The sequence below is a fragment of the Schistocerca cancellata genome, chromosome 2 (genome assembly GCF_023864275.1).
Source record: "Schistocerca cancellata isolate TAMUIC-IGC-003103 chromosome 2, iqSchCanc2.1, whole genome shotgun sequence".
NCBI lineage: Eukaryota > Metazoa > Arthropoda > Insecta > Orthoptera > Acrididae > Schistocerca > Schistocerca cancellata.
The window spans coordinates 617,952,396-617,968,484 of NC_064627.1; the positions used below are offsets into that span (position 1 = coordinate 617,952,396).

At 47.8% G+C, this 16,089-nt stretch overlaps 1 protein-coding gene across 1 annotated transcript in view; it reads left to right on the forward strand.

The window, feature by feature from the left end:
* LOC126157128 (transcription factor hamlet-like) overlaps positions 1–16,089 on the forward strand; it is a 232,187-nt gene that overhangs the window by 137,463 nt on the left and 78,635 nt on the right. The window contains exon 7 of the mRNA XM_049916354.1: positions 3,410–3,593. Coding sequence (XP_049772311.1) covers positions 3,410–3,593 — 184 coding nt within the window. The remainder of the gene's footprint in view (positions 1–3,409; positions 3,594–16,089) is intronic.

Consider the following 16,089-nt stretch of genomic DNA (forward strand, 5'->3'; position numbering starts at 1 on the left):
ACATTGCAGCCACAGTTACAATATGCATGGTTTCTTCCTGGAGGTTGGTACTGTTCCCCATACGTCATGCCCTAGGGCCCTCTCCTGCCATAGTCATTGGTAATGTTGTGTCCGATTCACTTCTCTTGCTGGCTCACATTGTAGTGGAGGTGATACTGCGTTGTACTCAGTGGTTCCGTATTCGAATCGAGAGCTTGCCGACATGGTGTTGACGAACGGAAAACCAAATGGCAACTGGTGATAACAACCAGAGCATTAAATGTTTGCAACAGTGTTTCGTCTGAGGCAGAGTCGTTTCAGGAAGCAGGAAATCATGAAGGACGTATCCGAAATGTTAGGACACCAAACTGGAAGGAAAAATTGATTAACACTGTGGAAGGCGACCGCCGTGTCCGTACCAGGCAGTTGGCCTGCCAGTACATGGTAAGCCAGACAACTGCGTGGAACATTGTCTGTAACAACTGCTACTACCATCACTTACAGCCTGTGCAAGGCTTACCATCCACATCGGGAGCAGTTTTGTCACTGGTTTCTTTACCAGACAACCACGATTCCGGGATTTGTGTCATCCATCTTATTCACAGATAAGGCCACCTTTAGCGGAGTGGCATCTTCAACTTTCATAACAGTCATAAGTGTGACAGTATGCAGAACCCGCATGGTATGGTGACAGCGAATCATCGGCATCGATGCAGACGGAGTGTGTGGGCCGAGATAATTGGCGACCGTATTTTGGGACCAGTGTTCGTTCCACATCGCTTACAGGCTGTAACTATCGGAGTTTCTTGCGGGTGAGTTTTCCTCCCCTGCTGGAAGTTGTGCCATTGATGATTCAAAGCCTTATGTGGCTGTTACATGATGGTGCTCCAACTCTCTTCGTCGTTAACGTCCTGATGCATTTCAGTCGTGTATCCCTGGTCGATGGATCGGATGAGGTGGTCCAGTTGCATGGGTTGCTCGTTCACTTGATCTTAACCCATGTAATTTCTGGTTACGGGGTCATCTCCAGAGTATCTTGTGTGCAGAGCCCATTGCAGATGTCGAGACACTGGAGCAGCGTATTCATGCTGCTTTTGACACTGTTTGGACGCAGCCTGGCCGATGTGAACTTGAGAGACAGAACATGCTACTGTGCCTACACCCATGCGTTGAGGCACATGGAAACTGTTTTCAACACATACTGTAACTGTGGCTGCATCGTACAGCGCGTCTTAGACTGCAGTCTCTGTAACAATGTATGACTGAATAAATGGTCTCTAGAATGGAAATCATAGTTTTCTGGACATACGTTCATCAGAACTTTTTTGTTTCGTATCCTCTCATCGATGGGTCGCTGGACATTTTACACTGTGGAAATATCAGCCTGTATAAGTACTTCATCCTACATCCATTTAAACCAGCTCACTGTACTCTCTCTAGACAGTTTTTGAACCCTCCCCCTTCGTTTCATTACTAGTGACAAAGCATGGATGCTTCCGGATGTGTCCTGGCAAATGTTCCCTTCTTTTAGTCAATTTTTACCATAAATTTCTTTTTTCCGCAATAAGACGCAATACCTCTTATTTACTTACTCCACGTACGCGTGTAATCCTGAACATTTTTCTGTTACGCCACATTTGAGAAGCTGCTATTGTTTTCGTTTCAGTACTGGCTGATCTTCCACGATGCAGTTTGAGGAAAGGCTACATTCCAAACATATAATTCCAGAAAAAACTTTGTAACATTTGAATTTATATTCGATGTAAGAGATTTTCTCTTTTTCATAAACGCACACGTTGTTGTTGTCTGTGTGCATTTTATATCCTTACTACTTCTGCCATCAACAGTTATTTTGTTGAGAACGAGGTCTTTTGTGACAGCACTGTAATTCTGCTGACAAAAAATGTCTACTCGTTTAACTATCTCAGTTCCTAATATAATCCCGTCAGAGTCGCTTGAATTAATTTGCCAACATTTCACTGCATCCTCCGTTAGTTCTCAGTACCATAACAATGTTCTCCTAGGCTTCAGTTATGGTTACGGAGTGCACGTTATCGATAACGTTTTCTTAGGCAATGTGCCGACTCTGAGTTGCCAAATAATTATTACTCGTATAAGAGAGAGTGTTCAGCAGTCGATACAGAAGCGCATGGAGAGAAGTGGGTTGGTTTTTTCTAAATCTGTTCATTACTCTGCAGTACACAATTAAGTACCTATCAGAGATTCATCGACGCACGTTGAAGCCAGTTTTCTATCATTTCATTCTCTGACGGCACGCGGAAGAAATGAATACTTAAATCTTCCCGTTCGAGCTCTGACTTCTCTTATTTTATTACTATGATCGTTTCTCCCCAAGTAGGTGGGCACTAAGAAAATATTTTCACACTCTAAGGAGAAAGCTGGTGATTGAAATTTCATGAGAAAATCCTGCTGCAACCAAAATCGGTTGTCGTCCGCCTCGGTAGCTGCTTCGTCAGCGCGACGGATTGAGTTCGATTCCCGGCCGGATCGGAGGTTTTCTCCGCGCGGGAAGTGGGTGCTTTGTTATTCTTAAGTTAGTATCGTCATAACTGACATTACAGTACTGAGATGCCTATACGGGGGCGTTTCGAAAGTCAATTAAAAAAGTGCCTTAATTTTAATGGCGAACGGCCTTGCCTCCCGTCAGATCACCGAAGTTAAGCGCTGTCGGGCTGGGGTAGCACTTGGATAGGTGACCATCCGGTCTCCCGAGCGCTGTTGGCTAGCGGGGTGCAGTCAGCCCTTGTGAGGCAAACTGAGGAGCTACTTGACTGAAAAGTAGCGGCTCCGGTCTCGTAAACTGACACACGGCCGGGAGAGCGGTGTGCTGACCACGTGTTCTTACACATTCGCTTCCAGTGACGCTTGTGGACTGAGGATGACGCGGCGGCCGGTCGGTACTGTTGGGCCTACCAAGGCCTATTCGGACGAAGTTTAGTATAGTTTAGTTCTTAATTCTACTGATTCCCCGCTCATATCGTGTATCATATCCGTGGCACCCTCTGTCTCTTCTACTTCGCTGTAACACAGAACGGGCTGCCCTTCTTTGAAATTTTTCGACGTCCTTCGTCAGTCGCCTCTGATGCGGATCCCAAACCGCACAGTAATACTCCAGAAGAGGGCGGACAAGCGTAGCATAAGCAGTTTCTTTAGTAGACCTATTGCACTCTCTAAATTTTCTGCCAGTAAATCGCAGTCTTTGGTTTGCTTTTCCCACAACGTTATCCATGTCATCGTTTCAGTTTCAGTTAACTATAATTGTAGTCCCAATCTAGCTTCATTCTTTCGTCAAGCAGTGCAAGCAGTTTGTCCCATGTCAGAATTTAGAACAAGATGACCCTGTATTTGGGAGAGTTTCTCAGTGAGACGAGAGCAGATGTTGCTGAGGGCAGTTGTGCGTGATTTACAGATCTTCTACGAGACGACGCAAGAGGTGGGCGCGTACGAGGAGCTGGTGCTGGGCCCGCGCGAGCCGCTGCAGCTGGAGGCTCACGCGTCCCAGCAGCCGGCGCACGCCCACGCGCAGGGCCAGCCGCCGGGCGCGCACCACGGCGAGTCCACCACCTCCGACGACCGCAGCGACCGCGAGACCGGTGAGTGGAGCGCCCACGCTTTCCTACTGGAGCCGCGACCGGCTGGCGCGTCTCTCACCAGGTTACCAGCAGCGCAACACCACAGCACAGCGCTGGTATCCTGGAAGAGACAGTAGCGCCGACAACCATCCTACGTATCAGCGAGTTCAACAAGCAACTTTCGTCCTAAGTCTAGCGGTGTCATAGACGCTCACTGAAACTTTGAACCTTGAAATCTGTTTGCCATTAAAGACCGTGCTTCCAGTTATCGAAGACCAGTTGACTAGCCGCATAGTCACTGAATACAGAAATGCCAAATATTACGGATTTTTCGTAACTGTTACGAATTTAAAACATCTTAATTAAGGATTAACGGGAAGTTACTAGAAAATTACGAAAATAAACATCTTACAGTTTGATGTTTGAAAACAATCAGGACAAGTCCTGCTTATATTTTGCTAATCACATGCTATTGAAATGTATTATATATTGTTACGATTTCCTTGCCCTCCCGGTTAGCCGTGCGGTCTAACGCATTGCTTTCCGGGCGGGAAGGCGTGCAGGTCCCCGGCAGGAACTCACCTGGCGGATGAGTGTCGAGGTCCGGTGTGCCGGCCAGTCTGTGGATGGTTTTTAGGCGGTTTTCCATCGGTCTCGGCGAATGCGGCTGGTTCCCCGTATTCCGTCTCAGTTACGCTATGTTGGCGATTGCTGCGTTATCACTTTCTCCACGTACGCGTACACCATAATTACTGTACCACGCAAACATTAGGGTTACGCTCGTCTGGTGTGAGACGTTCCTGAGGGGGGGTCGTCTACTGGTGGTCGAACCGCACAATAACCCCGGGTTCGATGTGGGGCGGTGTTGGGGTGAATGGACTGCTGTAGCCTGTTGTGGGGTTGTGTACCACTGCGGGCTACGGCGTGGATGCAGCTTCTCTGTCGTTTCTCGGTTGCCAGTTCTATACAATACAATACAATGATTCGACCGTAGCTTCCTTATACTTAGAGACGATGTTGAAAAATAATGTTACGTATCCGTCTCACTTTCAAGTGCCAGGCAGCATTCAGTCAAAGTTACTTGGGCTGCCATAATAATGTGTTACTTTATTTTCGAAATCAACTCGTATTTCGCTTGTTTTCCCCAGCAATATTTTCTTTGTAATACCTGGTCTTTCGTATGAGTAAATTTTGTTGAAATTCAGTAGACTTTTTCCGATAGTTGGTACATGTTCTATGGATTTCTTTGAAGATCGCGCGCGTAATGTACTTAGGCAGGGATTACAGACTTTTAATTTGCCCATTTTTGTTTGGGGTATCAAACGAAAGAGCAAGGAAACATCGAGAAGTGAATGAATGGATGTCTTGTGACTAGGGCCTCCCGTAGCGTAGACCATTCGCCGGGAGCAAGTCTTTCGATTTGACGCCACTTCGGTGCCTTGCGCGTCGATAGGGATGCAATGATGATGATTAGAACAAATCGAATTTACATTCTGTCGTGCTGACCATTCAGCTATCGAAGGCGGGCATCAAGAAGTAATTGCGGTGTTGAGTAGGTTCAAGAATGGGATCTATATGAGCAAACTATAATATACAAGAATAAATTTTTGCTGTTGCCTTATCGCAGGCATCGCGAACATATGTGCCTATTGAATTTCGAGATGCGACTGTAGCTGACGCTGTTGTTATTCCGTTATTAAAGGGGTTTATTAGGAGGTTCTGTTATTATTGTGCACGAAGCCACCCTTCGACCTCAGTCGCATACGTCTGACAGAGTACTATTCTGTACTGTTAAGCGGTGTTCTGAAACCAACGATCACGTCCTGGACCTGCCAACGGAAGTTGTCAATGTGGCAGGGTTCGTAAGTCACTGGACTCGTCTCCGGGAGACGCGGAGCGTGAATTCGAATACAGCTATTGTGATATGTTACCGTTTAAGGCACTTGAAGCGAATGTACGGTTCCTCCAATAATGTCGCTAACAGTTTATTTCATCGTCCTCGTCCTGCCCTGCTGTTTCAGCTAGTGGTCAGTTTCTGACTGGCCTGTGACGTCGACGCGACCTTAATCGCTAACATTATTGCCTTCCTCGTGACGTACGAGCAACGAGTCGAAATCTATGTGACTGACATACGTTGAAGTGCGTCATCGTCACTGGCATGCATGACCGAATACAGAGTCGAGTGAATGGCTTTGACGCGCTTTTTGCGTGTTTGTGATTGGGGGGAGGTGGTGTTAGTGGGGAGTGAAATGTCACGCGTGACTGGTGTCAAGCGTAAGCGCGAGTAGAGAGGATGCAGGTGCCGGTGGCTGGCGGCAGCTAGATGGCGCTGGCGGCGTGAGAGCGGCGTGTAGCGGGCAGGTGACTCCACGCCGCTGGTGGTCCGCGGCGGCGCCTCCGGAACTGGGCGTCACGCGTCTCGCCGGCCGACGCCGCTTCCCACGGAAGCTGTGCCGCAGGTGCGGGCCTGAAGAGTGGCGCCTGATCCATCACCTGCACTCGCGCTCGTATGCGCGCTCTTGCGTGACACCGGTCCGACGCCCTCGCCGGCAGCGGCTCTAGGCGCTCTGTGTGGGTTGTTTGACCGCTGAGTCAGAACCAGATTGCAAATTGCAGTACACTACTTGACAATTTCTATGGTGGATCTGACACTTGCTAAGGAACAACTGCCAGTTGCTACGGAACCGCCGACAATTGCTTCGAAACTCCTGACCAGTGATAGTAAAAGCAGACGTACAGGGCGGGACGTGTTAACTTCAGAAATGGCTCCAAGCACTATGGGACTTAACATCTTAGGTCATCAATCCTCTAGACGTAGAACTACTTAAACCTGACTAACCTAAGGACATCACACACATCCATGCCCGAGGCAGGACTCGAACCTGCGACCGTAGCAGCAGCGCGGTTCCAGACTGAACCGCCTAGAACCGCTCGGCCACAGCACTTCTTAACTGCAGCGAAGTCGGTGCACGAACGCTTTGTCTGTAAGACATCATTTAAGTGCTTACGAACGTGGACGAGCAGTTGGACGAGTCGCAGCCGCTCAGAGTGTCACTACTACCGTCACTGTAATGGGTTTTCCAAAATCGTGAGCTTTCTATTAAAAAAGGGCGCTGAAGGTAGAAATGCTATGGGAATGCATGCCGGTGGTCTCAGACAGACCACCACACCGGATGAGGGCCGATACCAAACCCTGTTACAGACATCTCACTCCTAGGCAGATCGCTGCAGATCTTACAATCGCCAGCGGTACACGTGTTTCTGCCAGAAGCATTTCGCGACGGTTAAGTTAGACTAGTCTGTACGCTCGGAAGCCTGCTAAATGCTTCCCGTTTCAACCACGCCATTGTCGACAAAAAGTTAGTCGGTGTACGGAGGATGCTGAATATAGTCAGCAAAAGTGGTTCAGAGTGATGTTTTCTGACGAATACAGCTTCACTGTGGCAAGAGATTTTGCCGAGTTAACGCGTTACATACTGCAGAATGTTCATGGGTGTCATCAGTAAGGTCTAGGCGATAAGGCGTGGGCCGGAATTATGCACAGTTGCCGAACACCGCTGCATATCTCCTCGTGCGGTGCTGTTGCAGCACAGTGGTATTGCAAGAAGATTATTGTGGATCATGTCCGTCTGTTTATGTGTGGGGTAGATCCCAACTTTCTGTTTATGGACGACAGTGCCCGGCTACACAGACAGCTAATGTGTCGGACACTAGAAAGTAAAGATATCGGAGTGGCCGAGCGGCTCTAGGTGTTTCAGTCTGCAACCGCACGACCGCTACGGTCGCAGGTTCGAATCCTGCTTCGGGCATGGATGTGTGTGATGTCCTTAGGTTAGCTAGGTTTAAGTAGTTCTAAGTTCTAGGGGACTGATGACCTCAGAAGTTAAGTCCCATAGTGCTCAGAGCCATTTGAACCAAAGATATCGAACGTATGGAATGGCTTGCGTGCTTGTCTGACCAAAACCCAACAGAGCATGCCTGGAATCCTCTTGCGGACGTGTTTCTCAACGAACACCCCCTCCCCCTCCCCGCCCCGAACCGTGCAAGAACTGAAAACAGCTGTGAGAGGGAAATGTGACAATATCCTCCAAGGACTCCTCAACGCTTTGGTACCCAGCGTAAATAACAGGTGCCAAATGTACATTAGCGCCCGAGGAAGTCATATCTCTTACTGAGAGTCCGATATTGACCTGTGATAAGCATGAATGTTATTTTTTTCTGTTATCCTGATTCCCTTGAGCTGAAATCTGTACTATTTTTCGTTATCAATATACCACTCCAGCTCTCTTACTTATATGCTGTGATTCCGTCGTCCATCATTACCCGTGATTATTCCTGTGCAGCAATATCTCTGTTCTTCAACAATTTTGAAGCGGTGTATATTCACGCCTCCAAGCCAAGGTATCTTCGATGTTTACTGTACGTCACAAGACGTCCTCTCGGCAGAGGCAATACGAAAATCCGCTCGATCAGAGTTGCCGGTCGTCCGTGCGTCATCGAGACTCCACGAGTGCGCTGTCAGAAAGAGCGCCTTGACACCAGCTTCATGGAGACCTTAGTGCACTCGACACCTAGCACCTTTTGAAGACAGGCAGACCTACAGGTCGTCTGATCACACTACATGACTTCAGTCTACAGTCGATTATCCATGTTGTTTGGCCCACTGGAGACGCATATCCTTATGTACCGAGCAATCGCCTTGTGCGAGGTACTGGGCCCCAAATATGCATCGCACGTAGTTCCCTTCGCCGTGTTTACCTAGGAAGTTTTTGTTTTGTTTTGTTTTAGGGCGCACAACTACAGTCCTCATTAGCGCCCAGACTAAATAATGAATGCACTGCGAGGCACAATGTTAAAACAGCAACTAAAAAGGACAACACTATAAAAGGTACATTAACAGGCAAGGGATAAAAAGAAAACAGCATAATCAAATGTCCTTAGACAGGTTTGTCAAGTGAATAAAACGAAGAAAGCGAGCCGCTGCTCCTGGGTCATCCGCTAAAATTTCATCCAGAGTACATGGCAGGCCAAGGTCAATGCGCAGTCTATTAAAATTCGGACAGGACGTTAAAATGTTGCGTACCGTCAGCAATTGCGCACATGGGCAGAACGGCGCCGGCGCAGCCGACAGCAGATGGCGGTGGCTGAACCGGCAGTGTCCAATCCGTAACCGGGCCAAAACGACCTCCTCCCGCCGAGAAGGGCGTGAAGAGGTCGTCCAAGCCGTGGGGAGAGGTTCCAAGGACCGAAGCTTGTTTTCAGTAAGTGTAGACTAATCGGCATGCCACAGCGATAAAATGCGCTGACAAATGACCCTGCTAAAATCAGATGAAGGCACACAACAAGAAGCAGTCCGAAGCTGGAGGACCGCAGCCTTGGCCGCGGCATCTGCAGCTTCGTTCCCAGGGATACCGACATGGCCAGGAACCCACATAAAGGTAACCGGAGAACCGTCGTCCGCCAGCTACTGAAGAGAGCGTTGGATCCGGTGGTTGAAAGGGTGAACCGGATACGGATCACTGAGGCTCTGGATGGCGCTCAGGGAATCAGAGCAGATGACATAAGCAGAATGTCGGTGGCGGCGGATGTAAAGAACAGCCTGATAGAGGGCAAATAGCTCAGCTGTGAAGACCGAACAATGGCCATGGAGCCGGTGTTTGAAACTGTGTGCCCCGACACCCAGGAAGTGGTTGAAATGAATCTGCATTCACTGACAGCAGCGATTTCTGTCTGTTTGAAACCGATTTACAGCGACAAGATGTAAAAAAAACGTCTCTGGTCCTTGTGGGTCAGTATCTTTTTACGAAAACTGTTTTTACGCCACGTTACATGGATCCAGGCAGTCCAAGTTGGTACAATAACATTGGTGCAGGCAACTTCATTCACGAAGTAGTCATGCACAAGTCCACCAAACACGATAGCTCCTCTCTGCCTTTCTATAACATCTGCACATCGCTCCATCTTATTGTGCTAATTCCATACAGCCGATCTGCACATACACACCAATTCATTGCCTTGACGTAAGCCAACGGCTGAGGGCCACACTGACCGGCTGGTTCTAGTTCTGCAAAATCTACGACGTTCCTAAGAAGCAGTGTGCTCTGTTAAAGGAATGACTAATAGGTTTTCCAGTAATTTTAGAACATAAGCCTATCGAAAAGCCGGGTTTGGGTAGCAATTTCCGTATGTTGTCTTCCCCAAGGGTTAGCGTACGGAACGACAACAAGGAATGTGATGGCCTCACATGGCCATACACGATTCACAATGGCTCCTGTAAGGTTCATCAGGCTTTCCAGTATAGCTTGCGACAGGTTATGAAATTCACTGTGAAATTGCGACGTCGTTTCCAGCTTTCAGAGAGACAGACGGGATCGCCATACACACGTGCCTTTCAGAGTAATAAATCGCATTCCTACAAGTTACGGCCCTCGGAGTAACCTCGCATCCTTATTGTGTGGCTGTTGTACTATAAAGCCGGTTCCCTTCTGAGAGGAGCTAAGGCTCGTCGTAAACACCGAAGTAGGGCAGAGGAAAGGCAGAAGCAGCGGGAAATTTCTCGTTCGTCGCTATTCATCGTGCAATAATAGCGCAGCTTCGTAGCGTCGTTAAGACCCGTTACAGCTAGACTCACGTAATGGCGTGATGTCGCCGCGGAATGTTGTGCCCATATTGTGTGATGTGTGCTTACCCTGTGCATTCAGTTTGCGGCACCGCTACGCCACACGTCGTCCTAGATAACGGAAAACGAGATCACTGGTTGCCAGCAAATACTTGGCTTATTCTTCATTCCACAATGAGTGCTTGTCCGTGCGCGGGCAGTTGACAGAATATACCACACTGCCACCTGCTATTGTTTTATGTAATACACTGACAACGCTAAAAACGAGTATTATAGTGATAAAAGTTTATAAAACAGACTTCATTAATGAACGTCTTTCATATTCTCTGCAGAAAAATCTCTATCTGCAGCAATAAATACTTCTCTACAGGTAGTAAAAGTTTCGGTTGTTTCCTTTGAAAGTGCGCGGCCGATTTCCTTCCCCATCCTTCCCCAATCCGAATTTGTGCTCCATCTCTAATGACCTCGTTGTCGGCGGGACGTTAGACACTAATCTCCTCCTCCAGTAAAAGTCTCACTGTAATTTCTGAACAGAAAAGAAAATTGTGTTGTGTTCGAAAACTGTCGAATGATTTTGTCTCTCAATGGCTTGTCAGCTCTGTTATTGTCTCTAACATATTTATCTGAACTGATTAAATTTTTTATGCGAGCCTTTCAAATGCACAGTATTTCGTTCAACTTCGGCATGGTACAAATGCACAAATTAAAACAACAGCTGCCGGCCGAAGTGGCCGGTCGGTTCTAGGCGCTGCAGTCTGGAACCGCGAGACCGCTACGGTCGCAGGTTCGAATCCTGCCTTGGGCATGGATGTGTGTGATGTCCTTAGGTTAGTTAGGTTTAACTAGTTCTAGGTTCTAGGGGACTAATGACCTCAGAAGTTGAGTCCCATTGTGCTCAGAGCCATTTGAACCAAAACAACAGCTGCTTTACATACTGTAACGTGTCTGAAATTTTGTTAGTCTCTCATGCAACGTGATTAGCGCACTGATAGTATATTTGATATTTATTTGAAAATTTCGCCACTTTTGTTTTGTAGTAGTTTTGAACAAAAGTTAACCATGAACAAGAGATGAGAGCATATGCCCTGAACAATATATCGGAATGATGGAGAACAAGATAAATCCTAATAACAAAACAAAACAGGTAATTAGAACTGTTGTGAAACCGAAGATTCACATTTTAAAGTAGGTAAAAATAATAGAAAGCTCTTTCACAACTAGGAGGGAGATTTGTTTGTCGTTGATATACTTACCTGTGTGCAGATTGCAGCACAATTCTGATTTTGACGGAACTCTTCAAGGCTGTCTACAGGAATTCTTACCCGTCTGTTTCGATTTTCTTATCACGATTCTGGGGAAATTTTCAAAACCTCTTTCTTTCCAAATTTTCCGTGCTTCGACAGGTACAGACAGACTGAGTGAATTATGAAAGTAAGCGATCTCCACCTAATTTGAAAAGAGACTGTATCAATCGGGTCAAGTTAAAATATCCGTCACCTTTCAGTTGTCTTGTTCGCTAGTCAAGTAAGATGGAAATTGGACGCTGAGGCTTGCAAATACAAAGAAATTGTTCAATTACGTAAGAAGAAGAGGGGCAACTGAGCTTGCTCAGCGAGGCATGCCGACAGTCATCGTAAATAACCTGAGGACTGTTCAAATGTTCAGATGTGTGTGAAATCTTATGGGACTTAACTGTAAAGGTCATCAGTCCCTGAGCTTACAAACTACTTAACCTAAATTATTCTAAGGACAAACACAAACACCCATGCCAGAGGGAGGGCTCGAACCTCCGCTGGGACCAGCCGCACAGTCCATGACTGCAGCGCCTTAGACCGCTCGGTAACCTGAGGACTGGGCTGATATCTGAAAGAGTCTCTTGCTCACATATTAAATAATATCCTCTCGCCTTTCAGCCAGAGGAGATGCAATATCCATCCTCCAGCTCACACAACTATTCATAGATGATGTGAGGTGTGTGAACAGGGGCCCTGTCGTCTTGGAACATAGCGTCACCATTTGGGAACGAACACTGTACCACATGGTGGTCCTGATCGGCGCAAATGATCACATAATCCTTGGAAGTAATGCGATCTTCCAGGGTAACATTAGGGACCATGGAGTACCACGATATGGCTGCCCAAATCATGACCGAATTATCGTGTTTCACTCCTGGGATGTAAACTGTGCTAGAAATTAGAAAGAGTGTGGAATAAGACTCACCCGACCAAATGACACTTGTCGATTGCTCCATAGCCTACGTTTTATGTCTTTCACAACACGTTTTCTGTTAGGAGCATTTTCATCACTGACGTGTGATTTTGGTATTCCAGCTCGCCATGCAATGCCCCACTTAAAAAGCTCCCTTCGGATTGTTTTGGTGCTGACAGGTTATGCGAGTGTGACATTCAGTTCTGCAGTGACTGTTGCTGCTGTCGTCCCCTTATTTTTCGTCACAAACCTCTCCAGTGACCATCCGTCACGATCGTCAAAACACCCCTTCGTCTGGGTTGTGACTTCCGAGATGAGGTTTTTTCGCTTTCTCTGTATGTGGTATTTATCTTCGATACGGTGCCTCTCGAAACACCCAACACTTCGGCTATCTTGGTTACGGAAGCACACACTATACGAAAACCAATAGTTTGCCCACGTTCCAGCGCATTGAGATCCGGAAAAACACAATCACAACTACACAGAACACTCTTCTGACCACGATTGAGACTTGCAAAGTATAGAAGACATTGCATAGGTGCCGTTCATGGACTATTACGTGAGTGAAACCTGCATAATAGGCTGTCATTTTAGTCGCTCCCCTTTCTCCCAGCTGTATTACGCAGAATGAAAACAGATGGCCATTTAGCATTTTCTGTGAGTTGTGCTACTTTTTTCCTCTCTTGATTGTGATGGCAGTGACAGATTTTTGGCCAGTGATTTTACGAGATTTGATTTGACTTGAAAACCGAGAGGACCTTATTACCACACACACTCTCGAAAGAGTCCGAGGACACAGTCCGGTGTCTTTCTTGTTGCACCAGTTATAGACTCGGTCTTTTCAGCGACATCTTGGTTGTCGACCTGTCACTCTGGTGGGCAGGCATTTGGGTGCCTCTAATCAGTTTCTGCCGCTCAACAACTCAAAGACACAGAACCACCACATGAGGGACACAAGGATATGAACGCAGATGACCTTAAAAGGTGGCCTTGTGTAGTGTCACTGAAGACGACACATTGTACTTGTCACTACAAGACTATGCCTGTTATCTCTGTCCGCCCCCGGTAGCTGAGTGGTCAGCGCGATGGAATCTCAATCCTAAGAGCCCGGGATCGATTCCCGGCTGGCTCGGAGTTTTTCTCCGCTCAGGGATTGGGTGTTGTGTTGTCCTAATCATCATCACTTCACCCCAAGGACGCGCAAGTCGCCGAAGTGGCGTCAAATCGAAAGACTTGCTACCGGCGAACGGTCTACCCGACGGGAGGCCCTTGTCTCACGACATTTCCGCTTTATTTCCTGTTAACTCCCACATAAGTATATAAAATAATTAAAAGTGATCAAGGTATCTTGTGAACTTGAGTGAAAGAAGGAATTAACTATCACGACAGATTCATTGATAAAAAAAACACGTGTGGTATGTGGTCAACATAACTTCTTGATTATATGCTATCCAATGTTCGTTCAGTAGAATGATCTGATTCGCGGATGGCAAAGATGAACCAAGGGTGATGACTCTTCAACCGCGACTTTTAAGTTACAACGCTATCTGACTGTGATCAATACGACTGACAGTGATTGTGAATGAACCCTCAAACAAACTACTCTAAAGCCCTTGGACTAGAAAAGACTGCTGCTTTTTCCCAACGAGCAGTTACTGGTATTAGCGAAAACAGGAGACTCAGGAGCCCTGCTGAAACGTAGACTGCACCTCACTTCGCTCGGGAACAATTGCTGCTCTTACACTCCTACGCAGCTTCTGTGAAAGAAGTTGTGCATTTCTCCTCTAGCTGCAGGGAGAATATATTTGAATCCCACTTCTGTGTGTCCAGTGACTCCCTTTGGTTCGGGCTGCGACCTCTTACGACGGCCACTGCCGTGTCGAAGTGGTGGTCGGCTACCCTTTGCATAACTTCCGCCTTTTCTTCTCAGAACCCGTGCTATTCAGCCTCACCTGCAACAGCGTTGGTTGCCAGACGAAAAACAAGCGCTCGTCTCCTCCATCTCAAGTGGCCGCATGTATTTAGCTACTATTGAATTCAGAGCTACAACCACTGTCAAGCCTCTCTAATAAACTCCGTGAGCATAGAACAGGAGCAAATAAAGTGGAAGAAGGCCGGTTCGAAAGGACCTGCCGTGTTCCAGCTCTCCGCATCTGTAGTGCCAGATTTCGGCCCTACGGGGGTGAGCCGGAAGACAGAAGCCAGCGGAATTAATTAACGCAACTCGGCGGTAACAGCGCCGCCCGTGGGCGCCTCCGATTCGCTGCGCAGTCACAAACCTGCGCTCCGGCTGCAGCCCGCAGTGTCGCGAGGCGTTTAGTGCCGGCCCAGAAGATGCCGTCTCCGCGCGTAGCTCCCGGCTTTAATTAAGACGGCCCAGCCCGGCCCTGCCCGCCACTGGTTTAATCAGGCGGCCGGTGTCAGGCGCGGAGCCGTATTTCGCGCAGACAGCTACAGATGGCGCGTCAATCCGCCGCCGCCGCCGCTGCCGCCGCCGCCCGCTCCTTGAGGAGCGCTGATGCGGCCTGTCGCCCACCCGCCAGCGATATAAACCCCCGAGTGCGCGGGCGCGCTTTACGGCCGCCTCCAGATATGAGGAGCTTATTACCGCGGCGCTGGCGCCAGCGGTCGTTAAGGCGACGGCCGTGGCTTACGTTTGATATCTGCCCGCTCATATTTCAAGCTGCGGACTTGCGGCAACCGCCTCAAGACCATTCCCCGTACGTGCGATTTTCCTGTGCACCATTGCAGTTATTACTCCTCCATAAATTTACGAGATGTTTGACGATGTTTTCTCGTAACATCTTAATACGAATCAGAGTTCAGGGGACATCCAGGAAGAGATGACATTTTATGAAGATGAAGAGTCTACTTCAAGGCGAATAAAAATTGTATACCTGCTGTACAGCCTTTTAGACAGAACAGAAAGCGTCACAAACAAGGAGACCAGGACTACATGCCATCACCGATTTCGTTCCAATTTATGGCATATGCAGGGCCAAATGGTTCTAATGGCTCTGAGCACTATGGGACTTAACATCTGAGGTCATCAGGCCCCTAGAACTTTGAACTACTTAAGCCTAACTAATCTAAGGACATCACACACATCCATGCCCGAGGCAGGATTCGAACCTGCGACCGTAACGGTTATGCAGGGCCAGAAATGATATTTTTTTCTAAATGCTTGTCCGTCTGGGGTTACCACTTCTGGTACTTTCAGTTCTGGCCAAGCCCTGCATGTACCATAAATGTTGACTAAATCTGTGGTGATTATAAGGCAGCGACAAACATGAGCTGCGGATCTATCTTAATTCTCAGCCAGTCAATGTGAGACAAGCCAATAACCAAATTTCTACCAATGGTTCGTCTTACGTTGCCGTAACTTGCTCTTGCCATGTACGATTTGTTGTAGAAAGGTACTTGTGACAGTAGTAGGCCACACCTTGAGAAAAGTTTCAGTTCTGGGCGAAGAATTGCGAGCGGTCTTTGTGTCAGGGATTTTTCCTTGGTGAGTGGTCTGGAACGGGATGGCAGTTGAGGAGCTTATTGAGTGAGAAGTAGCGGTTCCAAGGTGAAGAAGCCGACGACAAACCTAGCAGCTGTGTTCTGACCACACATCTTTCCATACTGCCTACAGTGACGTCATTGGCAGAGGATGACTCGGCGGTCGGTCAGACCCTGCTGGATCAG